The sequence below is a fragment of the Myripristis murdjan genome, chromosome 15, assembly GCF_902150065.1.
Source record: "Myripristis murdjan chromosome 15, fMyrMur1.1, whole genome shotgun sequence".
Classification (NCBI taxonomy): Eukaryota; Metazoa; Chordata; class Actinopteri; order Holocentriformes; family Holocentridae; genus Myripristis; species Myripristis murdjan.
Window position 1 is genome coordinate 2,560,159 of NC_043994.1, and position 26,205 is coordinate 2,586,363.

Consider the following 26,205-nt stretch of genomic DNA (forward strand, 5'->3'; position numbering starts at 1 on the left):
TGCACATTCTTTAAGCATTCCAAAGCAGACACATTTATGACTGTAATATTTATTGTAATCACACACACTGTCTTATCTTAAACATATTATTAACTTATTTATCATTAACTTATATTATTATATCAGAGACAGGCTGCAGCCCGAACTAACCAAAGGGTCATCAGCCACCACTGCATCTCACAACACTGTCAGAATGACTCCACGGCCCACTAGGTTTCCAGTGAGCATCACTGAAGATATAAAATCTGCCCTTCAGCTATCATCCCCAATTGAAAAACAACATACTGGAGATGACAAACTTAGAAGCCAGATGTGCATGCTGACAAGTGGAAGAAAGAACTGAAGAAAGGAGAAAAACTGAAGAAAGAACCGACTGATTTCAGTGGTTCTTTCCTTTCTTATATAGTTTATTTCAGACTTGTGAAGGCACCCATGTCCCACTAACATAACCTCGTAACCAACATTGTTTCTAGAAGTTCCACTGTCCCCAAAGCCAAGCTTCTTCTTAGTATAGCACTGTAAACAGGGTAGAGGGTAAATTACAGTCCTGTCATCCTAGTCTAAGTTACAAACTGATGTTCACCTAATTCTATGAGGTGGCTGGGTATTAAAGCCAGCTTAGGTTGGAAAAGTAAAGGTCTCTGTCATCTGTCAAAGCAAACTGTGCTCATTTTTCTGGGTGCATCTGGTGCGATAACCTTTTTGGAATCATTATTTTTATATTCCACTTTACTGCTGACATTTCATGCACACATGTAATGCTTCTTTGATACTTCACCACTATATAAAGTCTGTAATACCACGGTTATTGTAACATATATTCATTAACGCTATTTGCCTACCAACACCAACTGAGATAACTAATGATTGATATGATGCTTACAGTTTGAAATGATCATCATCTAAGGAAATATGCTCTAACCTATTATAAATAATGTAAAGCACTAAGTCAGCGGTGGACAAGCTGTGCTCCAAGATTTTTCTTTTACTGTGTCATCTTTGCAGCCTTTTTCTCCACAGCCCTGCGGAGAATATTCAGGATGTGCTGCTTGTTGTTGATGACATTGTAGGAGGTCAGATCCACCAAGGCCCGAAAATCTTCTTTTGAGTAGGTCAGGTTCTTGGTCTTGTATGGAGATTTGTTGGTCTTCACATCCACCTCCCCAGCTTTCATCTCCTTCTCACCTTTCCGTGGCACACCTGCGGAGTCATGTGATATGTTAAATGAAATCCTTTGTTTGTTTATATGGCACAAAACAAAAGCACAAAACTGCTAGCTTGCTACATATCAGAAAGAACTGATATATCATAAAACACTATGTCATAAAGTGTTAAAGAGATTAATGAAGAGATTCATTTCACTACAATTCACTACTGAGATGCATGAAGGATCATACATTTGCAAATTAATAAAAACTTACATGAAATCAATAGTTAGAAAAACAATAAATAAAAAATTAAATCACATTACTAGAAAATTTGTAAAGAAAACAGCAAAATAAATATAAAAAACTTCAAAATGAAAAAATATATATATATTTCAAAAAACTACAAGAAAACAATATTCATAATTATTAAACAATATATTTAAAAATCAATTTGTTTTGTGTGTGTGTTTAAATGTTTTTGATGCACTACATGTTTATTCAGGTTTCACTGACAGAACTATTTTTTGCCGTTGCCCTTGAACTGTCTCCCTCTGCAGGCTGACTGTGGGACTGGAGCGCTGCTGCAAGGTGATGCAGTGGCAGGACTCATGACACAAACTAATTATGTCATTTTGGAAACCAGGGGTCTGACAAGAGTGGAGAAAATGAAACTAAAATAATTGTATATTGCTAATAACAATATTTCAGCTTTGAGTTGCCGCTCACAACTGTTTTGTTGTCTGGTCTGTATCTACTTCATGCATTTTGGAGCAGTACACTCCTGGTGAAGCTCTTGACAGACTGAACATGGTGGATGTATTACACTCGAGTGCAAGACGACAGAAGTACAGTATCAATTTGAACTGACACAGACAAATGTTATGAGAGGTGAGCAGTCGATAGCATGATTGTCAAAATAGTTTTGTCACAACTGAAGTGCAGTTCAAAGCTGAATATAGAAAAATGTTTTGTCACGTGTTGTGTTTTGTCGCATGTGGAAAAAACTTGTTGACATGTTTTTTGGAACTTCATAAAATGGAACCTCTATCATGTCGTTGCACTCCCTGTCGTTTGACTATATTGTTTTGCAAGTCGATCAGATGTGTCCTCCTCCCTGTCATTTGACTGTCACTTTGCATGATGTCTTGATGTGTCATCTGACTGTGTTGTTATGAATGTTGTCCAGATGTGACGTTCCCCCTGTTGTTTGACTGCGCGATTCTGCATGTCCTCCTGCTGTGTCCTTCTCCCTGTCATTTGACTGTGTTTTGAATGTCCACGTGTTCGCCTTGTGGTTTGACTCGCTTATTTCGAAACCAGTCTCATTGGTCTATTTGTGCCATTCCTCAGGCTATCTTTGTTAAAATCAGGTTTGGATTTGCTCATCCATTGCTCATAGTTTAATTTTGGTAACCTATATAACCTCATTGCTTGCAATGTAATGCTGCCAGCTAAACGTCCCAGTGACTTACCAGGGGCCTTGAACTGCCTGTAGGTGTCATTGACCATCGGGAAATGAAGCACTATGGGGGCGTTTGGATCTTCTCCATCCTCAAAGACATACACCTCTTTCTCATGCGCTGCATCCATTATGGCATAGTCAACATTGGGGAAGGGAATGTCATGGTCCTTGCAGTAATTAGCTGTCTTCTGCAAATCCTGGTGGAAAGTTGGAAAGCACGCTAGTTTTTGCCAAACGCCAAACATTGAGTGTGTGTGGGTCTGAGGATATAATGTTTTTCTACTAATGAAGTGAAAAGCTCCTCCATATACTGTGCTTCGATCTACCTACCTTCAAGATATTGGCTGGCTCCCATGAGTAACTGAGGGATATGATGAGGTCCACTTCTCTCTGTGGCCGCAGGATGGGCACACAGCCAATGTTGATGGCATGACCAGCATCCACTAGGTTTAGTATGGGGTCATTGGGTGTCAGTCTGTTTGGGTAGGCATCTGGATGTGTGTCTGATCAACAGATAGTCAGTGTTGATAGCAAGATTAGAATGAATCAGGTGCATGTGGTTAGTTTCAAACTATGACCCATTCTGTCAAGTAAAACGATATATAGTTTTATAAAAGGTGATGCAGGTTGTGATAACAGAATTAAGAATTATTTTCAGATGTTTGGTCCAGGCAGGCTCCTCTAAACTACTTGCATTTCATTTCATGTTGAGGAGCTTCAAGATGAACATACTGTGTTGTGCATCCATGAAGGACAATAGAGCCCCTGAAACATTTCTTCTTGCTTTTTTTAATCAGGGCAGGACTCTTGAACTAAATGAGGAACCTTTCTGTGTTTAGTTCCCCCTTGAACAATGTCATGTAGTCACACCCCCAGCATGGACTAAGATTCTGTAGTCTACTTTTAATGTCATCAGTATTTTCCCCTTTGTTTCTACAGCTTAAATAGATAATGCTACAGTAATTAAATAGCAGCAAGGATAATGTAGCATCAGTTAAGTTAACTAACCCTAACTCTGATGCAGGAGCAGGCAGCCATGTGCCATAGTAGGCTGAGAGGCTGCAGGGTTTCAGTCCAACCAAAAACTCCACCAGGTGATTTCACTGACTAGTTCCTCCTCTCTGCTTCAAGGTGAGGTGATCAGTGAAATCACCTGGTGGAGTTTTTGGTTGGACTGAAACCCTGCAGCCTCTCGGCTCACTATGGCACATGGCTGCTTGCCCCTTCCCTAACCTCACAGCTGAGCTTTGTGTTTCAGCAGGGAAGTCCCATATGATCATGGCCTTAGTTGGACAAGTCAGTAGTCTTGCACAGTACACATCGATAACAGGTCTCAGAGGCCTACTGTTCCAGGCTTTGAAGTTGCAGTATTCATTGTAGTCCCAGTGCAGTAAGAGGCCTCTCATGAAGTTGTACACCTGGGCAACGACTGGACGATTCTTGAGGAAACGTTCAAACCCAGTGGCGTCCGTGCATTGGTTCACGAGGTATGTGTCCATGGTTGATGGTTCAGCTTCATCTTCTGTAAATGAAAGGCACATAACAACATGTATCTAAGGTTCTCTGAAGGTTCTCTGATAAGTGTATGTGTCTGTGCTTCAGATCGGAAATACGGACTCATCTTGGTTATTTTTGTTTTCCTAATTTTAGAGCTCAGGATTTGCTACAATATGCAGAATTGTGTCAGGGCCCTATGTTCCTGGGATCCTACGTTCCCAGTCCCTGTTTCCCTGTATTTTTAATGTTATTTTTTCAAACTGAAGCAGCCCTGTCTTCCCTCAAGTATTGTCCTCTCAGCATGAAAAGAACAATAATTTCTATGGCTCTGTTATATCGGAGTTGCATAATTTGACAGTACATGTTCAGAAAAATATATCAGAAATGGTATTTGAAAATTGCAAAAAAAAAAATTACATTCAGTGAATGTAGGGCCTTGGTAACATAGATATGCTCCCAACTGTTAGCTTGAAAATTTCACCACCCACATCTGCTTGCTTGCTTATTAATTAATTAATTTATTTATTAATTAATTTATTTATTAGAGATTTTTTTTGGGCATTTCTGTTTTGCTTGACAGTTACAGTAGAGAGAGGAAAGGAACCAGCCCCAATACGAGGTGTACGCTCCACCGGGTGAGCCACAGGAGTGCCCACCACACACATCATATCAAGTATATAAACTTATTCTATAAGCTAAGCACAAAAAGAAAAAAATGGACACTGGCTGTGACAGAATTCCTAAAAATAACACCATTAACCATTGTCCATTAACCCACCGTCCTGTTGGCTGGCCTGTTGGCTGTCAACTGTAACTTCTTCAGGGGCCGGCGTGCTACCTGTGGCAACCTGCCATAGCTGGTTGAGGCTGACAGAGAAGGCACTGCTCCATATCCCTGATGATGAAAACATCAAAGAGGTCTCATTAAAGTACAGAGGGGTCCAGACTGTGAGCTATGTATATTTGCTGACATCTCAGCCAATGTATTCATTAAGGAACTGCAGTGTTCTTACCAATCAGATATGGGATGCTGACTTCTGGGAGTTTTTTGATCATATGACCGAGGAAGAAATGACTCCCAAAGTCCTCAGTTCGGACAAACGCTCCATACTTTTCTATGCCTATCTCATAAGGTGTAAACTCACACCACTCTGAAAATCAATCAAATGGGAAATCGATCAGCTTTATTTCTTCACAATATACTTTCTATGGTATCATTTGCTAACAGGATGTATGTAAGCACTAAAAAAAAAAATGTATTATGTTTTAAAAGATTTTATGCAAAATCAAGGTTTGAAGAATCCACCCTGTCAAACAAAGCTGCTTAATGCTCTTATTAGTAATTAGATAATAAAACATTTCAAAATTTCACTTGATGAACCCTGCCAACCCCTTTTGTTAATATATAGTTTTACTATAAAAATGCAGCGTATGCCCTTTGGCCTCATCATAAAATAAATAGTATAAATATACACAAAATATGGTCTGGATCAAGAGAATGAAATCAAATCAAGCATAACCTATTTAGCTTTGATGAGGGTTAAAAAAAAATGCCAGAGGATCTTTACCAGCTTCAGGTTCACAGCCTGATATTTTATCCATCATGTTGACAGCTGTGTATATCGGGAACGGGTTCTGGCCATCACTTACTGCCCTCCCCTGGTCAGACAGGGTCGTGGTTGTTTTCTGTAAAACCAAAAACATGTTGTCACCGTGACAAGTCAATGAACCAAAAACAATTGGCATTCATGCTTAATATCTATTTAAAAATTACAATAAAACATAAATTGGAATTACTGCAATCAAATGTCCAAACATTCTGCTTAAGACTATCTGTACACTAATATTAATTTATGAAGCCTTAAATAATGTGTTGGTCACAGAGGGTAGACCATTCTTTACCTTCTCAAACAGTAGATGTTCAATAATCAGGCCCCACTTATGAACATAGGACATAAGGTGACCCTCCTTCGTTCTCTCCTCCATTTCATGGTCATAGTACCTCCGTTTCTCTTTGGAGAGGGAACTCATGAAGCTTTTGGTAATCCTCCCCTCTATCACTGAGATGACACTGTTTATGTCCTGCTTTGACCAGTTAGCATCCTGATACAGGGTCGACATGGCCCTGTGGGAATGACATAGAGATTGTGACATGGTTAAAATGATAAAAAACAAGAAAAGCATAGTGGTGGTTCTGCTTACATAAAATCAGTGGTGCACTTGGTCAGTTACTTGGTCAGACAGACAAGTAGCTAGTGCAGTACACAGTGCTACACCCACACAGGGATAGCTGCTTTCTTACACAAACAGCTCTAGAGCAGATGGGTACAAAAAGTTTTTTTTCCCTTTAAATTTACTAATACCCAGTAGAGCTCAGCAGTGACGTTCTGGAAGTGAAATTCCAATCATATTCTGAAACAAGGATAGTGATTATTAGCCATAATGTCCTAATCATTGAAGGCAGACTTAAAACAAGCTACAAGATTGTAAAACAATGGTACCTGCTCTGTATGAGATCAACCTTATGATGGCCTACTAGGGCCTCTGCAGGGATAAAAAAAATTACTGGTGGAACTAGTGGACTGGGGGGTGGTGGGGAGATTAAAGTTGCAAATTTAGAAGAAAAAACTCACAAATTTATGAGGAAAAAATCTCAAAATTTCTGAGTTTATAAAGTCACAAATTTGACAAAAAAAAAAACAAAAAACAAAAAAAACATCAACAAACAACTATGGGCTCTGATTCTGGGCTAAAATCAGCAGGATTTCCTTGTTCCTAAATCCCATTGCAAAGCAGAATGTGATGAGGTCATCATCTGCAGGCCTGATACACAGCAAGTGGCAGTGCCTGAGAGCTTATAATCACAGAAATTGTGAGTTTTTGCTGTTGTCAAGGTTGCTGCCGTGCAACATTCTTTTAAGAAATGCCATGGAGAGGTACTACTATACTACCCAAAATGCATCTCTGATTGGTGGAACTGGTTGTTACCGTGGAAACTTCTACCATACCTGCAAATGTCCTGAGCAATGACTGCAGTCAGGACCAAAGGACTGTACCATGTTGATGATCAAGGTCACTGATTACCCCTCCTTACAGCAGAGAGGAGGGACTGATCAGTGAAGTCACCTGGTGGAGTTTTTGTTTGGAATGAAAACCTGCAGCCTCTCAGCCTCCATGGCATCGGTTTGACACCCCTGGGTTATGGTATGCATTGTTCCTTTATTCATAAAATGATTATACACAATCTTGCACATTGCCTTTTTCCGTTTTCCATTGTTTTGATGATCAAATGTTTTATAGTCACAATTAATCTCATAGCTGGTTGACTTAGTTTGAGGCTTAAAATTCTTTTTATAACAATTTTCAGAAATATTTTTTGGAATAAATTAATGGGAAATTCGCTTCAGGAAGCTGAGCTGTCCAAAAAGTGTGCGATCACTGTTGAGCTCTATATTGTGATACAGTGCTGGGAGATTACTGTGCGGCCCGATGCCTCACATTGCTAACTCACCATGTGGATCCAGACACACCAGTGATGTAAGTGACGGCATCCAGGGCGCCCACTTGCTGCAGCCCCTTCAGACCACCAAACAGGCCTGTCATCGCTCTGGTCCCACCACCTGAACCCACCACCGCTATTACTGGCACCTGGGCAAAGTGGAAGAAGGGGGAAAATACACTTTTAAACAATAATTTGAGCAACACCATTGTTCATGTGCACTTGATAGTTGTATGTGTGTTTTAGTTTAGAAAGTGACATCTGTAACATGATGTTTAACCTTGTTTGAGTCAATTACGGCCTTTGTTTCCAAGAAAATTAGCTGGGGGGAAGTCCAGCTCAATGGCAGGAGGCTAACAGTTAGCATTTGGAGCATCCAGCCAGTATCCAGCACTCAGTAACAATGAGAGGAGGATAGCAGCACTACTGTTCTACAGAACAAGCATAACAAGGGTGAACAATCCCTTTCAGCTTGAAATGTTTGAGCTTTCCCCATTCAAAACCAGTGGCAAACTGTGTATTACTACATAAGAGAAACCCCACAGAGAGCTCATATTAGCTCATATTACTGACCAATCACTGATTCGTGAGAATTTGGATAAATCATGTTCCACTTAGAAAAATGCTATTTCTGTTGGAAATTAACAACATTTTAATTAATAAAAAGAATCAAAGGTATAATTGGGGGTCCTTTGCACATTTGTAAGGTTCTTTTATAGGTTTATTTTTAATTTGTATTAATTTAATGATTATATGTTGGCCCATGGCCTACAAAACCAGTTGTCCTCGGATAGGAGATAATCATTTCAACTTGATTAAAAAAACAAAAAGTAATAATTTAATTGAATAATATATTTACCACATGAAAGAGTACATCATAATATGTATTAAAAACTACAAACGATGAGTTTTGAACAATATTTACTATTATTTTGTGGTTGCTCAAAATGTGTCCCACATATTCGTCACCACCGTCAGACATATATTTAAAAAATAATAATAAAAAAACTACAAGGTCAATTACATTCCTGAGGAGCCCTTTTCAAACCTTCAGCTCTACTGCATGTTTCAAGACCGCTCAGGCTCCTGGAAGTTTGCTATTTTCTCTTAAATCCCTTCATATTTTTGGACACTGCTACTGTCACAACCATAACATGTCAACACCGTCACTTCTGTATAAAAAATATTAGATTAGATTATGGAATAAATGTATACTTTTTAAGAATAGGTCTGATGCAGGTAGCAACAGGGGGGAAACAAACTGGCTAATGTGAACAACTCATGCTTATCATGTGAAAGAGCAGGTTTTTGTCACCACCGTCAGACGTCACCACCGTCAGGTTTTCTGTCTGACGGTGATGACTGAAGTCTGAAAAATGCTTATAACAGAGCTCAGGATTGTTATTTTTTGTACCAAATAGTTAAATAAAGTTGTTAAGCAAGAAGCCATAGACTTGAGTGGTATAAATTTTGGAAATGTATGTTTTAATGAGGCCACTCTCACCACCGTCATATTAGTGTCACCACCGTCAGAGGCAGTTATATTTGTTTTAAATGAATATGCTTACAATATGTTTCTTTGGTGCTGTTGAGTTATTAAAGTAATAGTCTCTTTTAATACAAAAATATGTTTTTCAAATAAAAAAAACATAACGGTGGCGGTGTTGACAAAAACAAAAGTAATAACTGGAAAAACGCCTATTTTATGAAAAAAAAAAAATGCAAAATGAGGAGCTTGCACCAGTACATTGCTGAACAGCCAAGACCTTGGCCTATAATGATATACCTTCAGATTTTGTAATTTAACTCACTTGTTTTTTCAAAATTAAAACCTGTTTTATCCAAATTCCCAAGAATCAGGGCCAATATTATTAGTAATGAAGGATACTAATAACCATTATTTAGGGATGAAATTCATTTGAAGTGAATTTGAAAATTGCACACACAAATTTAGCTTTGAATTAACCAATATTTAATTGACATTATTTGAAAAATAATGTCAGTTAGCAAACATATGATAGCTCATAAATAAATAAATAAATAAATAAATAAATAGATGAATAAAAAAAAAAATTCAAAATGCAGTGACACATTAATTTGGACATTAAGTATCCACATGTAGAAATCCCCTCCCTTTCAGGCATGAATTTCAAAACAAGTAGCCTACAATGTACCTTTTTGGGCTCCAGTGGAGAGCTGAGGCCTAACAGCTTCTGCAAAGCCTGTCCCACTAAGACTTTCCTCTTCTGCAGGAATTCTCTTTCTTGGGGTGGGATGTCAAAATCCAGACGCATACCAAAATCGTCCGGACTTTGGATTTAAAAAAAAAAAAAAAAAAAAAAAAGGGGGATATTAAGATAAAAATGGAGAAACTTTGCACACACACTAAAACTTGTCAACTATGAATGACTGCTACTGAATGAAGGTCAGACCTTACCAATCAGTTGTGTGCAGGTCTAAATCCACTGTGTCCTGTGATGGGAATAGACCACATTATTATGTAATTGTCTGAATTGTAACCCTCAAACTGTACTTACATGTCATGGACAAAACAGGTGACAAGTCTCGGTGTAAAAGTAGTGCTGACAGGCAGTACAAAATGGACAAGATGATTATTCCAAAGACTATTGGAAAACACCCCTTTTTCCCCAAAGAGTTTGAAGAATGGCTTCATCCATCATTGGAGTTGTTAATAAGTATTCTTTTCTTTGCATTTTTATGAATCCTATGCTATAGTACAGAGCCCTGGAGGTGCATTGAGAAAACAAGTGCAGTTACCCCACTACGCCTGCTGGTGTCGCAAGAGCGAAGGTCATCAAAATGGACAGATTTCATCATCTAGCCAACATGAAGACTGTTACTAAAATTCATGGTGATCCACTGAATAGATTTGGAGATATTGACACAGGTTGACTCTCATTAAGCCCCAGACAACCACTTTTGTGTGTGTGTGTGTTCATTATGGAGGTAGCATACCTCTCAAATAAATTCAAAATTGTGAGATTAAACCATAATTCAAATCATCACTCACACATATTTTTATAGACTGAAAATTTGCATAACAAATACCAGAAAAATAGTTAAACAAATAGCAGAAAATTAACACACAAATTTTACCTGAAAACTAGCAAAACATTTTTAAAAAATGAAAAGAAAACTATACTTATAATTATTAAAATGATTATTTAAATGTCATTGCTGGGTCACATTTTATGAGGCTGCCTTTAAATTGGCATAACATGAAACTATTCCTGATTTTGCTGAGGAGCCTGTGGAACACCCTTAACGTCCCCTGAGGGTCCCCAGATTCCACTTTTAAAACCACTGAGCTAACAGCTTGCTTCCATGAGTTTGAGTTGAGTCAGGTGAGAAAACAGCGACCACACAAGCTACCTCACTGCAAACATGATGAGTTACCGTACCTTATCAATAAGAAGAGACACTTTGCTGTCACGTTTGGTTTGCAGCGGCTGCAGTTTGGTGGAAGATATCAGAGGAACAACAGTGGCAGCTGCATCTGTCACATCCTTACTTGTGTGCTAAAACACACACACACACACACACACACACACACACACAAAATCAATTTGATTAAAAAAAAACATTTTAATTTGGTGATTTGTTAGCACGTTTTGAGCACAACACTAAATCTGTGTTATTGTAGGTAGGGATTCAGTAATTATTGTATATTTCTGAAACCATCAGTTTCTCACTGATGGTTGTGTTTCACTGCAGTGAATTTAAAGACCCCCTCCTCTTGAAAATGTGTTTTTCTTATGTTTCTGTCCCCAAAAATGTCTGACCTTGACTACACTGACTTGCAAAGTTTGTCACCAGACAGCTGTTTTCACACTCCTCTACTGAAGGTGGAGTGGTGTGTGAACACCCTTAAAATCTGAGATTCAGACGGGCCCCGGGGCAGCTGGATTTGCTACACCACAAATCCCACAGCCAATCAGCCATCAGCTGACGTAGCGCTGCTTTGCATGTTATTAGCAGCAGCTCTGCTGGTTATGGTGCTGCCGCTGGACTGCTGCTTGTGTGTTGTTTTCAAAAAAAAGAAAAAAAAAAAACAAGACCAACTCAAAATGTCTGCTTCACATGAACAATATTAGTGCAACTAAGGGATTTGCTGAAAAAAAAAAAGTCATGACACAATGTTCACGATTGTCATGGGACAGGACTCCCACATTCTGAACAGAGCTGTGGTTACGAGCTGGTATATTTGCATATTCATATATTCGTGCATTACATTTAAGCTTTTTGAGGCACTAGGGGATGTTTTTTTCATGGAATAAACAAGGTAGCTACCATGGGCTTTTCCTAATGTAGCCACCAGTATAGGATGGCTAAAGTACACATAGCTAAAGCAGCTTAGCTCATCTCAGTAAATTATTTACTTTACTTGCATATTATAAATATTTCATGTGGATTACCTACAAACCAAATATAAATATTGTACTTTTATCAAGATAGATTCAACTGGATGGACTGACTAAGAATTGAAGCTTTTTAAGTGAAGGGTTGATACTTAAGGGCTAAGGGGGAGGAGCGATGGAGTTCCTAATATGGATTGCTGTAGATATTCACTATCATACACTTTGGGAGTTAGTGTTAAGGAGCTTGTCATTCAGTGGCGTGATGATGCCTAAAACATGGCAAGATAATAATTACAACTCACCACCACTCCTAGTTCTGTCTCCAAGTCCCTGTTGATATAGAAGCGTACATGATTTTGATCCTGGGAATTCTGAGCATCACTCCTCTCCTGATAGGCACCCCTCAGTTTCAGCATCATGTTCTTACCCTCTGGAAAAAGATGAAAACAAGTGAGATATGAATGTTTCCTGTGTCCATACAAAGTAGCAATGAGTACAATGTTATTGCTGTTATTGTTATTGAAAGAAGTTACCACGCACACAAGCATACACTTCATGTCCCAGCCTTTGCCTTGAAAATACCTGCGCTTCTGAGTCTACAGCTGGGTAAACACTGAGCGATTTTGGGCTGTCCCGCATGAAAGATGACCAACATGGAAGAAATGTGATATGTGATATGAAATGTGATATCTTTGGTCATTGTTCCAAAACAGTGCTCCTATGTGGCGCTGTGAGAGAGGTTCAAAGGTGGCTGTTGTCTTGTGACCAAAGATAGTCAAGATAGTCAAGATCAGACAAAATTCTGACAGTGTCAGAAATTTAAGATAACCATCTCACAATGTCACTGCTGCTACGACCTACTTTTGCTAACCAACCAACAGGAATGCAGAATAAAATGACGCACTGATCACAACACTAGTGCTAAACGCAGTGATGGAGGTAAAGCAAGCAAAACAAAATGTTTGGGATTCCAACAAAGAAGAGAACAACTGGGTACACATTCTCCTCCCCCATCTTATCTTTGGATTTTTGTCCAAACATATTAATATCACCATTGCAAGAGCTCCATTCTTCGTTAGCTTCAGTATTTACTTCTACACCAGTTGAGATGGATGATGTATGCTGATGATGTTTTTTTGTACATTGACTTGTGTCTTAGCCTATAAGATTCAGTAGGTGTGGTCATCGTACAGTCTACATGCATCAAACTTGATGTCATACCCAACTTTATTAGATCCAAGTCACATATAAATGTGTCCATCCTCGCATCCTTCCATGGATGGATTGTGGTGATGTGCAAGGCAGTCCAGGCAACCTTTACCATGGACACATTCACCAGCTCGTCCTAGGGGGACTCCAAGGCATTCCCCAGCCAGCTGGGATATGTAATCCCCCCAGTGTGTTCTGGGTCTGCCCTGGGGTGCTGTCTGAGTTGGACATGCCCGGAACATCTCCACAGGGAGGCACCTGGTATCCTTGTTACATACCCAAACCACATGCATACACAAAGGTGGGAGTAATTGCGTGGCACTTGAAAATGCTCACCACATCCTTCAACTTTAGATGGAACAACATAACATTCTTGCTGCTCTTGAATGGCTAGAGGGCAAATCAACAAGAAGGGATGGCCTTCATACATGCACCAAGTGATTGTGACTTACAGACACGGATGGAGACTCTGCCTTTTTTTCGTTTTTTTTATGTACAAGTGAATATGTCAACTGGTATAAGAATTTATGTCAGTGGGAAACAGACAAAGAAAATGCCACTTGGCCTGCTCTAAGATACTGTGCTTAATCTATGCCAGCACAAAAACAGAGCCCTGACTGCTCAGTTGGTGCATCCTGCTACAGCAGTCGCAGCTTGGAGTTTTATGTTTTCAAGATGTACAGACTTTGCTCCCCCAACATCCTTAACAGTTACATCACTTACATCTCTTCTATCATTTCTTAGTCCTACACACAGTCCTTCATGTCTGTAAATTTACTCTTAATCTGCTGAGGTTAGATTGGCATCAGAACATTTCTATGCTTTGCTAATGAGTTTTGAAAAATGGGAAGACAGCAACTCTTTGGTGTGGACAGAGCTGTCAATTATGTTTAATGTTGATAGTACATACTCTTATTGCTGCGTAGCTTGTCGATGCGGACATCCAAAGCAGAGAGTGGGGCAGCCTGGCACAAGAGAAGAGTGTTGTTCTGGTTATTGTTATCAAAGTGAGGTTACACATAATGCATAATGCTGTTATTGTCTGCAAAAGTCAAAGGTAAGGTTGGACCCTCCTGCCTTAATACATTGCAATTTTAATTTATAGTTTTAGATTTACAGTCACAATTTGTTATTGTTTGCTTTCAGACATTGTGGTCCCATATTATTCTTATATTGTTGATTCCTATCCAATATGCCATCAGTAAAGGAATAATTCCCACCAAAATTAAGTTTCAGTCCTTGTCTTGTCTTGTCCACTGTACTGATGTTTGCATACATGCAGGCAGTGGCTTATAGTGACTTATAGACTCTTAAGTCAAATGGTTTTGCCAGGGTGGGATTAAGAAAATACCTTCACAGTTAATGGTGGCGCAATCCAATCAGAACACAGCCTTACTGTTTGACTGATTTTTCAACTACATCTGCTATCCTCAGCAAATATCAGAGCTGTCATCAAATATCATAGTGTTAGCATAGCTTGCAGAGGATCATTTTACAAATCCACTGCTAACTATATCAGAAGAGGTTCTAGCAAAGTGCTTCTCACATCAACTCAACTTTTACAAGCCTCCAAAGTGGCTCCAAAGCCTCCAAGTTTTTAACAAAGGATTTCTACATCAGTATTAGTAAAATAATTAGGTAACATCTTGTTGCAGCACTAAGACCCATGTCCATTTCAGTTCCTACAAGCAGGATATTTCACTTTGCTGGACACTTGGTTGGTCTTACCAGGGTCCACACAAAAGACCCCTGTGCAGCCATTTTGACATGAAACAGCAGGGTAAACACAGGTGTTACTGGTGACATTAGTTAAGGTTCTGATCCATTTAGGTGTATCAGATCCATTCCATTGAGTCAGCAAGCACAACACCAGGGCCCTAGCTCTGTTACACACCTTAGTAGAGCTGAAGCTTAAATGATGTTATTAGTGACTGTGTTTACCCTGCTAGAAGGGTAAATAAAGCCACCCAATCTTGCTGGAATGTATTAGTGCAGCAAATGTAACCCCTATTTCCTTACAGTTTGCTGATTTTCAGGAACTTTCAAATTCTGGTGTATGATTGAGATAGTACTTAAGAATAATTAAGAAAACCCCAGTCTTTAACTGGACTTACCACCCCTTTAAGAACAGAAACTATCTTCAGAGCATTATGTCAGTCTGTTCCAAAACTGTATTAACTCCACTCAGGTCGGTGGCTTCTTTCCGTGAACAACATACACTAAAAAAGCATGCTCCACCCTAAATGACCCATCCCTTCCAACAAGCATTTGAATTTTTACCCCGGGGTGGCAATCCTGCTACCCGAAGTGGCAGACCATTCCCTCTCTGAACTCTGTGAGCCCATGTAGCATAAAGTGTGGTGTGTGTACCTTCATGTGAAGCATGTCTCAGTTTTAATTGCATTGTCATTACATTCTGTTTGTAATTGCAGTTTTTATAGTTGTGTGAGTCATGTCATATAGGGTTCATCATGTACAGTATGTTCCTTCCATAACCCAATGTTGTTATTTGTATGCCCAGCAACCTGTTGAATTAACCTAATTGAATTAATATCTCAGTTTAGCACAACATATAATGTGTTTATAAAAGAATAAATACTAATTTGTCTGGCAACTGCATAGCTTTTGTGTGCATAACACCATCATGTTGGTTCTTAGAGTGTCTTTGTTTGGGTATTTGTGCTGTCAGGATCCAACATTGGAAATCTTACCACTAAGATGCCATTTGTGTGGTATTCATGAGCTGGCTCACCACTGTAAAAAGACAAAATATTTTTTTATTATGTGCATCAGACAGAAGAAATCACTGTAAATGTAGTCTTTACATCAAGGCAAAGTGAAAACACAGCTGTGCAGAGCTCTTACCTCTCCAGAAGTTCAAACTCCATCACAAGTTGATCTCTCAACTGTACAAAAGAAGGTGTAAAATAATGTTATTAATGTTATTATTAGATCAATTAGATCAAACTGAGATCTATGCTTCTGCGAGCAATGTCAAGTAAATAAAATCAAAATATAGCACTACATACACAAGATAGTAGTAGTTTTGTGATTAATTGTCATATTTAAGTGTGTATTCATCAGACTTCTAAGAACAGGAGTACAGATTGAGGATCATTGCTCAGATTACATTACTTAAAATAGTAATATCACGAAACCTTACAGACAGATGAAGCCAAAAATGTCTGAGAAAAAATAACTGGTCTCAGTACAGACACTGATCCCCTTTTCACCTTTGAGTTGGTGATGAAGACCTTGGTCTCCTTCTTCCCTGGGGTGAGCTTGCTGACGTCAAACATAATTGTGGAAATTAGGTCGTCAGAGTTCAGAGGATCCTCATCATACAGATTTATATCCAGAATATTCTGGAGAGACAGAAGATGAGTGCGCTGTAATCGTGGGGGCTTGTGTACTGTCAATGTCGGCAACTACTGTGCAGAAAACAGCTGTTCCAAAATGTGCTAAAGTCACATTGTGCACTAATTTATGTATCAATATATTGAGAGCAAAGATTGGGAGGGTTTGTCACCAGCTCTCCTCTGTCTTTATATTAATGCCTATTGTCATTCTTATAGACAATCGGCATTAACTCTTCCAATCACGGCCTTACAGAGGGAATACACACAAACAGGACAGTTCTGCTGCACTTCCCTCCAGAGGCACGGTGCACCTTGGGGATTTTTCATCAGTGCCAATGACAAGGTCCTAACTGTGACCTCACTTACTGGGCATGGGCAGGAGTAACATGCCTGCAAGTTTGAGTCTTTGGAAGGCAGTGCAGCAGAACTTTTCTACCAGTGTGTGTGTGTGTGTGTGTGTGTGTGTGTGTGTACTTCAGGTGTCAGGTGTGTGATGGCTGACCAGTCAATTTATTTCAGGACAGGGATGCTTGCCAAAAAAAAAAAAAACTGCACTCAAAACTGAAATCCTATTGGAAAGGGAAGGGCAGCAACTCACTAACCCTAACCCTAACTCAAGCTTTTCGTATTTTGACATGCGACTTTGACAAACGTTTGCCAAAATTGGGCAAACATTAATTTTTTTCTGATTAGATCATCAGTAGCAGGTGTGAAGCAACATGTATCATTCAATTAATAATGTAACAATAGATATATACAGTACATGAAACACTAAAGGCACCTCAAAGTCTAGTCGACATCATAAAGAAAAAAGGAAAAAATAGAAAAACAAAATTATAAGAACCTCAACCTCAATGTCTCCACAATAAATAGCAACTTGGCACAACTGTCACACTACAACATCTGGACATTAAAGAGTTAAAATATGACAAATTATTCATTGCAATATTGAGTATATTTTTGAAGGTAATATACACATATAAAGCCCTTTAGACAAATACATCAAGAAGACTCCAGGGAATTCATTCTCAAATCCCAGCTATGGATATAAATGAAAAGGGTGTCAGTGTGGAGCCATGATTTGCGTGTTGTTATTGCAGTTTTATGTTCTGGTGTTCTTTGTTTTAGGGAAGCCAGATCTGCCGACTGCCAGATCTAACAAATAAAAGTGCGGGCTCCCATAAGCACAACATTATATGGAACATTAATGTCCATTAATCAGTGGCCCACAGGATCTCAACATCGTCATCATATTTGTCATCATACCCACACGTGAGATATTGTTTGTACTATGTACTCATTTGTGCTAACTGTATAGGTACAGAAACAGTTATTACTACGAACATACTAACATTCATATTGAATTGAATTGTCAGTATACATTGGTCTTACTTTAACATGGCTGGACACCCTGAAGGTGAAGGTTTCGTTCCACACTGGAACTTTGCTGTTTGACACGGTTTTTGTCCGCTCGGTCCTTGTTGAAGCCGAGGGGAGACACAGAGTAACGTAGCAGTCTGACTCTGACCCTGCAAAAGTGGAACAGGAAAAAACTCTCAAGCAAAAGTGAAAGTCAGCCATATCAATCCTACTTAAGTAAATATCCCAAAGTAGATGTCCCAAAGATAAATTAACAAAGCCACTTTTTGTTCAGATACTTAACATACTTAACATGACACTTTACAATTCAGAATTTCAGCAAAATAAATTCAAAATTTAAGTGACTTTTACTGCAAAAAATGCTTGCTGAATGTGTTACTGTAATGGTTAGGAAAATACAGATGTATTTTGCTAAAAGGAATACTCCAACAAACGCTAAATCGTGTTTTCCCAACTTCCCCAGAATAAGAGAAGATGTTGGATACTATTTTCGCCTGTGTATATCTAGTGGTTCAATTCCTATGGGTAGCATTTCCTGTTAGCTTAGCATAAAGACTTGAAGTCTATGGGAGTCATTAGCCTGGCTCCGTCTAAAAGGGGATTTTGCCCAGAATTTTGGAGTATTCCCTTATGAAAAAAATAAATACATTAAAAACAACAACAACAACAACAAAACAAAAAAAAAACTTTTTTTTGTCAGCAGTAATTTCTGCTCATGCTGCATTCAGGAGAACTCAGACATCAGCTATCACCAATCAAGTCAGCCTTCTTTTCTTTAAAACTCATGGAGAAAAAATTTAGAGTTTCTTCTTTTTGAAAGTATTTATTTCTCCTGAGGTTAAACCATGAACGCAGTGTTATGGCACTTTGGAAATGGGTCCATGCTGGCTGTTGGGAAAAAAACAATCATTGACTATAACGGATCTGTCTCACTGCTGATATTTTGTAACAAGTAGCAAAGGTGGTCAGGGTAGTTGTAGTGGGGTAACTGTGTATGTGTTATTTTCAAAATATAATGAAAGTAAAACTGAGAGTGAACAGAGGGATAAATATTCAGGTACAAATTCTTACAAAAAGAAAAAGAACTCTACTTACCATAGTCGTGGGATTCATGGTTTTGTGCTCTTAGGACTGTGACTCTCAAGATCTTGTAGGAGACAGTTTCTTTCTGTTGAATTAGGCAGAATTGTGAAAAGTAGAAGCATGGAGTGAGAGTAAGCCACATTCCATTATAGGGCCAGTTAGGGTTACCAGGGTCAGCTCACCATATGTGTCTAACTGAGTAATTTCTTGCTTTATATTATATGTAAGCCCAGCTTTGTATGTCATTTATTTATTTTCATTTATTTATCCCTTCTTTGGCCAGGAAGTCTCTTGAGATATTGATCTTGAGATGTAAAGAAATTACAAGAGTGTCTTTAAATGTCCATACCAGTGATTTTGCATGTTCAGCATAATAAACTATTGAAACTTCAAGTTTCTGCTAATCCTAAAGCAAAGCAGACATGTTTTACAACTCCAGTGTCATTTTCCAACCTTTTCTCCAGCCGTTGGTTTCCATTCATTCCATTACAATATGAAAGAGACTTCAGAAACTTAAAACTTTCTTCACACCAGTACTCCATCACCATAATAAAGTCCTCCACATTAGTTTTCCTAAAAGCAGCAGAACTGTTGTGTTTTGATGACTTGAAATTGGGCAGAGTAAGACAGTCACTCTGCTGGAAAATAGTCCCAATTATCAGTTCTGTGGTTTATGAATGGTGGACTTAAGTTAAGACTTAAGACTAAAGTTCGCCACAAAAGAAGAGCATTGTAAGGTGGCTGTTTCAACCAAAAATTCTAATTTGAAAATGGAGGGATTTCGATTATATGTTATGAAATCTATAGTACCCTTGCATGATTTGCTAAATGGTTTGTTGCAATGAAAAACATTCAAAATCACTGGTATAGGCTTTTAATCTTGTGTGTGTCTGTGTCTGTCTGTGTTTGTGTGTGTGTGTGTGTGTGTGTGTGTGTGGTCAGCATCCCACACGAGGCACCTTACAATTAGGTTCCCTGTGAGGTATTTCACAGTGGGCCCCGCACTAAAAAAAAAAAAAAAAAAAAGACAATTATTGTGAATATTGCTTTCCAGGGACTGATTGATTGATTGATTGACCTTTATTGTCATTTTATCACAATACAACAACATTTTGTTTGGAGAAATTCACTCCAGGTAGCAGCAATTTCCTTCATCTTTGCATGAGAGGAAAATGAAAACAGGAACAAACAAAACTTACATCTTGATTAGCTCAAACTCAATCCAGAGCTCACTCTTTTTCTGTGGGAGAGAAGGCACAAGAGTCATGTTTCATCATGAGATTACAGTGAATTCTACCTTTGAGCAATGTCAGGCAGCTGACACAGGAGCCTTGCCATGATTCATTTTCATATTCACGTATTAATCAGACTTCTCAGAACAGGAGTGTAGATGGAGAATGATGAATGACATTGAAGTTCTGCTGTTGGCATATCTATATTCCATCATGTCTAAGGAAGTCGAGCTGCTCCCAGATCGATACTGAGAATGCCGACTCATGCTGAGCCCTGTTTTTACGATGGCTTCCTGATATGTTCACCTCAGGGTTTGTGATGAAGATCTTGGTTTCCTTCTCCCCTGGGATGAGAGTGCCGATGTCAAACCGCTGCAGGAACAAAACAGGATCTGTCTTCATGGAGTCCTCATCATACAGCTTTATTTCCAGAATATTCTGGGAAGACAGCAGAGGAGCTTGTTGTTTATTGATTATGACGTGTCTACAACTCCATTTGGCACAGCATCATGTGGAGAGGTTAATGCAGGAGACTCAAAGGAATGTCTGACTTGTTTCCTGGTACTCCCTGTGTAGATGCTCTGATCAGAGACATATGAGAGCAGGATCTCTCTCTCTCTCTCTCTCTCTCTCTCTCTCTCTCTCTCTCTCTCTCCATCCCTTCCCCAATCCCTCCATTCAAGGAAGATTTGATGGCCACCCATCCAGCATGGGCGGCCATCTGCTGCGGACCTGCTTCAGTTTTTTTTTTTTTACCCTGTTAAAGGGTTTTTTTCCTCGCCAATGTTTCCACTGTTGTGCTGCTCTTGGGGGAGATTTTGGCCCATGGACCTGGTCAGTATCTGTTGGGTTACTGGAAAGCACCTTGAAATAACTTCTGTTATGATTTGATACTATGCAAATAAAATTGAACTGAATTGAAGTTCGGTGTGATACATTAGAGAGGAGCGTTTTTTCATTCATAAATGTGAAATGTCATTATTAGCATTAAGATTGTCCCATGCTACCACCTACATGTTCTAGAAAACAGATTTTCAAATGAGAAGCAGGCTTCCCCTGGACAAAGTTTAGCAGCTTCAACAGGAGAGAGGAGCATGAAAATTCAAGGATGTCTAATAAACAGATTTTTTGATTTAGAACAGATTTTTTTAGGCAGAATAAACTAAATCATGTGATCAGTGTGGAGAATTTTTGCTTTTTTTCCTGCTTTCCTAGACTAATACACACTGATGCTTTTGGAGTCTTCTTTTTTTATGACTTTCTATGTCTTTGCGTGCAGTTTGAATATTAGGTTCAGAATGTTAGACTATTTTATCATAATGATCTATGCCAGTGGTTCTTAAATGATGATCTGTGGACCCCTAGGGGTATGTTGGAGTACTGCAGGGGGTACATGAGATTAGTGGTTGAAGTGATACAGCTGAAAACAAGGAGGAAGAAGAGAAAAAGAAACAGAAACAGAAACAACACAAGTTTTGTTAAAAGAGTATTCATCTAAAATTGATCAGAGTTAATAAACAGAAGCCTCACGTTTGCATTGCTGCGGACCCTGAAGTTAAAAGTTTCGTTCCACTGCGGTCTTTGGCTGTTGTTCACAGTTTTTGTCCTGTAAGTCTTTGGCGTTGCTGAAGGAAGACGCAGGGTGACGTAGGTGTCTGAATCGGACCCTGTAGTGGAAAGCAGGAAACAAGAGCCAGGGTACAGTAAGAGAAGTTATTCAACACCACAGTGACAAAAAATCCTTGTTGGGGTAAGTGAGAATGATAAAAGAAGTGGGGGAGTTTCATTTTAAAAAGCATAGCACAAATATTTTCTTGCTGGTCAAATGAAAGTTATACTCACAAACATCCTCAGAGTGGATGTTTTGTCCTCCAATGACGGTGACTTTTAATTTGTAGATGGAGACAGTTTTCATCTGTTGATTGAGGCAAACCAAGGGAGCATGAGATGGAGCACCCTGCTCTATTCTGATCAAGAAACCTACTCAGTGTAAACCTTGCTTATCATTATCACCAATAGGCGTAGAAAACATCATGAAATTGTAAGAATCAGAAGTCCTTTCTATGCAGAGAGATGTATCTATCAGTTGATTTCTCCCTCTGAGTCAAAAAAAAAAAAAAAAAAAAAAAATCTGTTTGGTCAAGAAGGGATTACCTACTGCTTTCACAGGTGAGAATTCAGATCTCAATTTTTATTCCTTCCATCCAAGTTTGATTGACACAAAAGCGTCATTTGAGAATAAAATTCTAACCTGTTTTGACATAATTATCTCATTAATTCAGAAAAACAGATTTTTTTTTTTTCAAGAAAACTTGTCTCAGAATTCTGAGATGATTCAGAAATCAGGGCAATGTTTTTTTCTTATGTGAATTCATCACACTTCTGTAGCTGGATTCTTCAGCTGCACATGTTATTCTCTACTAGGCTCAACAAACTGTAGTGAGAGGCAACAACTGTTTGCTCTTTAGCAAGGCATACTGATTGTGCTGTTCCTTGACGTAAATCCATAATTTTACTGAGGGTTACTTTACTAATCTAACTTTGAAAGGCGGATTTATGTATGTCAACATGGTGACCCTGTGAATATCGAGTTTCACAGACATATTGTTGCATTATTTCTAGTTTGTGCAATATAATAATAATAATAATAATAATAATTTTCCTCTTTGCTGGACAGACAAGTTGCAACAGTTTTGTTACCCTAAAGCCCGCCCGACCCTGCTTGTATGGATTACTGCAGTAAAAGCAACTCCTAAAACTCTGTTTTATTACACTCACTGACTTTATTGTAATAGAAATATTTGAAGTGATTTAAGAAATTAATAAATAAATAGATATCCCACAGACACTCAATATTGTATATACAGACTATTGTAGGAGCATTATTGTAATTTTTACTTAGGGAGATTTCACTGTACTTACCGGTGGCATTGTGAGTGGATTTGACAGTTTCACCCAGAGATGCAAGCTGCTGTCCTGCAGTGTTGGCGATGGCTGTAAGTGCTCCAGTGGCAGGTGACCCAGGCAGGGCAGTGCTGTTGGAGAGGAACTGAGTGCCATGGGTTTTTATAGAGAGGCATGTCTGCAAAGTGACTAAGCATGGCACGAATAACCAAAACTGGACAATTAGCAAGAAGCAGAGATTTCATTTGCATGGAGAACTGAAATGTCTGGTATCAGCACAGAAGAAATGTGTTATCCAAAAGCCCGATTAAATTTATGTAACACATGATTGCATGTGTTTAGTTCATTGTGAGACACAGACATGTCGGTACAGGCACAAATAAACCCTTTTCACGCTATAGCCCTCCATTAGCCTTTTCATCTTTTCATACCTCCAGCTAAGAATGTGGGATATATCTACTGTTAGCACAAGTCTAACCAAACTGTCCCTGCTATGAATCCTGATTAACGGAAGAATTGTGATTAAATTCATGGGTGATTCACACCTGTGTCTCTTCATTCTAGATACTCTAATACATTTATTCTTAACACTTCAGAGGAGGATCTAGATGAAATGGAAATAGCCAGACCACTCACTAAATTTGAAATGTGTAAAACTGTATAAGACTTGGTTCATTTTATTCAGATGAAATTAGGGGGATACAAACATCAGGTTCAGTTGCACAGAACCATGTACAATTTTAAAATGTGACATTAAAATTCATATTTATAAACTTTAGATTATGTCAGCACATTTCGCATTCATTTTATAACATTGGGTGAGAGCACCAAGTTCCAGTAGCGTCCCAAGCCTCAAGTGTAGAGCAGAAAAACATATTTTATCTACTTACCCTCCCCCATGTTTGTGCTACCTCCCAATATATCATTATTCTACTCTTAAAATCAGTCCTATTGATAATTTTGTAAAAATCAAGGCTACTAGCCAAACACTTGCCCATTTGACAAAGACCTGCAGACAAAGCTGTACTATCTGCTACGTCGGGCCTGAAGGGATTCTTTTTTGCTTGAGCCTTTGACTGGAACAATGATCATTTTGTCATTTTGTTGATCGAAACATGAGGTCCAAGAGGTAAGTTTGGGAACTTGAGAGATTCACACCCATGATGTTCTGGCTTTTGGCAGGTGACTGTCAGCGACTGTGGTTTTCTGGATTTCCTGTGTTTGTTTAGCCAACTATGTTCCCATTACGTTCCTTGAGTTTTCCCTTTACCACACTGTGGATCTCTATAGAACAACATTTCCAACTGTTACTTCCTCAAATGTAAATTCTGTCATGACTTGCTTGGTTCTACACACCTCTCTGTCTTTTGACATTTTGAAAAATATCTGAAAACATCTCTGAATGATGTTAAGCATGTTAAGCAAACAGACATGTAACAGGCAAAGATAATTCTCTCTGAGTTATAGCGACAATGTGTAGCTACAAAATGTATTTGATAGTGCAAACTCCTCATTAATTGGACCCTAACAGAGTCCTTGTACATGTCCTAGATAAATAGAATTCCATGTTCAACATGTAAGACCTTGATCAAAGAATTTCTGGCATGTCTGGGATTAGTATTCATGACTGCACAAGGTATTATTAAAATGTCATTACACATTCAAATGCACCAAGAAGCTTAACAACACACCTTTTTATTCACATTTTTTTTTTTACCTCTGGTGGTGTGAGCAAAACTCAATTATCAATTCAAATACCACTTCTCTTGAACAGCAACAGCATTTATTGCAGATATGCCATGAGACAAATCAAATTACATAGCTGCAGATGAATCCTCATCTTTTTTTTTTTTTTTTTTTTTTTTCCCCCCAAAGTGTTACCATAAGAAACGCCCTCATATTCAGTGTGGTTCCTGGTGGAATCTAAGTCTTGACAGTATACAGAAAGAGCTCCCACCTACAGTAGGATAGGCTTAGAATACCAGTTTGAACACCCAAAGAGTACTGTCTTGAGGAAATGTGTCCATAAAAGTCTTTTCCAAATTAGATAGTTGTGTAAGGTGTATAGGAATTGTAATAACATGGGTTATTGCAGCATATACAGCAGGACACAGGTTCCCACTCTTCCTATAGCACCATGGATCACTGTATCCTGTCACAACATTCACACTTCATTGTTGGATTGCTCTGTCCTTGGCCAGTTTTGACAGACAAGGTTTAACTGTGGACAGAGAAAAAGCACTGACAATGGAAGAGCACAGACAAGCTTCATTGAGAGGTACTACGATGCTTACCCATACAGAGTACAGCTGAGAGCTAAAATATCTGCACTCTCACAAAACATCTCTTCATTTCCTCACGCCTTTGGTTGGTCTTCCTGCACCTGTTCAAGGGGATCAGCCCTGCAGATCCCAGCATGAGGAGCACTCACAGAAAACTCAACATATGTCCCTCAGAGGAGCGCACCTCCTCCAGCATTATGAAATTCTCAACATCTGCCATTTCCACTTCACATAGTCGACCAAAATAAACTTTTGTCAGTTCTTACTTTTCATGCTTTCGATTGAAGGTAATGTTTTTAGTTTAATAAATTGACATTATACGTTATGTATATTATTATACATAATACAAACATTAAACAGCTATGTGTGTGTGATTGATTTAGGGAGTAGTTCCGTTGCTGGAATTCTGCACCTTTTTGTGATTGGCCACGCCCACCACCACACTCTCTTTTGGCCAATTGTCATGAGAGGTTAATCAACCAGCTTCTCTGGTTCACTTTTTGAACTGAACTTTTTGAGATATTCTGCTAACAAACAAACAAACAAACAAACAAACAAACAAACAAACAAAAAAACAAGCAAAGGGACCGAATGGGGCAAAAACATAACCCCCATCCAACTCTGTTGACAGAGGTAAATATAGGATCCCATGAAGACTGCAATATTCAACATTCTTGCTATAAAAAACAAGAACAGCTAGGGTTATGCTTGTCATAACCATCCTTAGCAATGTTCAGTTGTCTCCACTAGGAGGCTCTAGTAGGTTTGCAA

At 38.8% G+C, this 26,205-nt stretch overlaps 1 protein-coding gene across 1 annotated transcript; it reads right to left on the reverse strand.

The window, feature by feature from the left end:
• Positions 1 to 985: 985 nt before the first annotated feature.
• Positions 986 to 24,052, reverse strand: LOC115372861 (cytosolic phospholipase A2 delta-like). The gene is made up of 21 exons (XM_030071023.1): positions 24,043 to 24,052; positions 23,171 to 23,341; positions 21,779 to 21,915; positions 20,555 to 20,686; positions 19,029 to 19,101; positions 17,946 to 18,082; positions 16,407 to 16,559; positions 16,060 to 16,100; positions 15,906 to 15,948; positions 14,105 to 14,159; positions 12,288 to 12,415; positions 9,781 to 9,918; positions 7,619 to 7,755; positions 6,010 to 6,232; positions 5,676 to 5,793; positions 5,121 to 5,258; positions 4,886 to 5,002; positions 3,956 to 4,132; positions 2,941 to 3,113; positions 2,621 to 2,798; positions 986 to 1,200 (listed from the first exon to the last, which is right to left on the reverse strand). The coding sequence occupies exons 1-21, from the start codon at positions 24,050 to 24,052 to the stop codon at positions 986 to 988; spliced, it is 2,694 nt and encodes an 897-aa protein (XP_029926883.1).
• Positions 24,053 to 26,205: the final 2,153 nt, after the last annotated feature.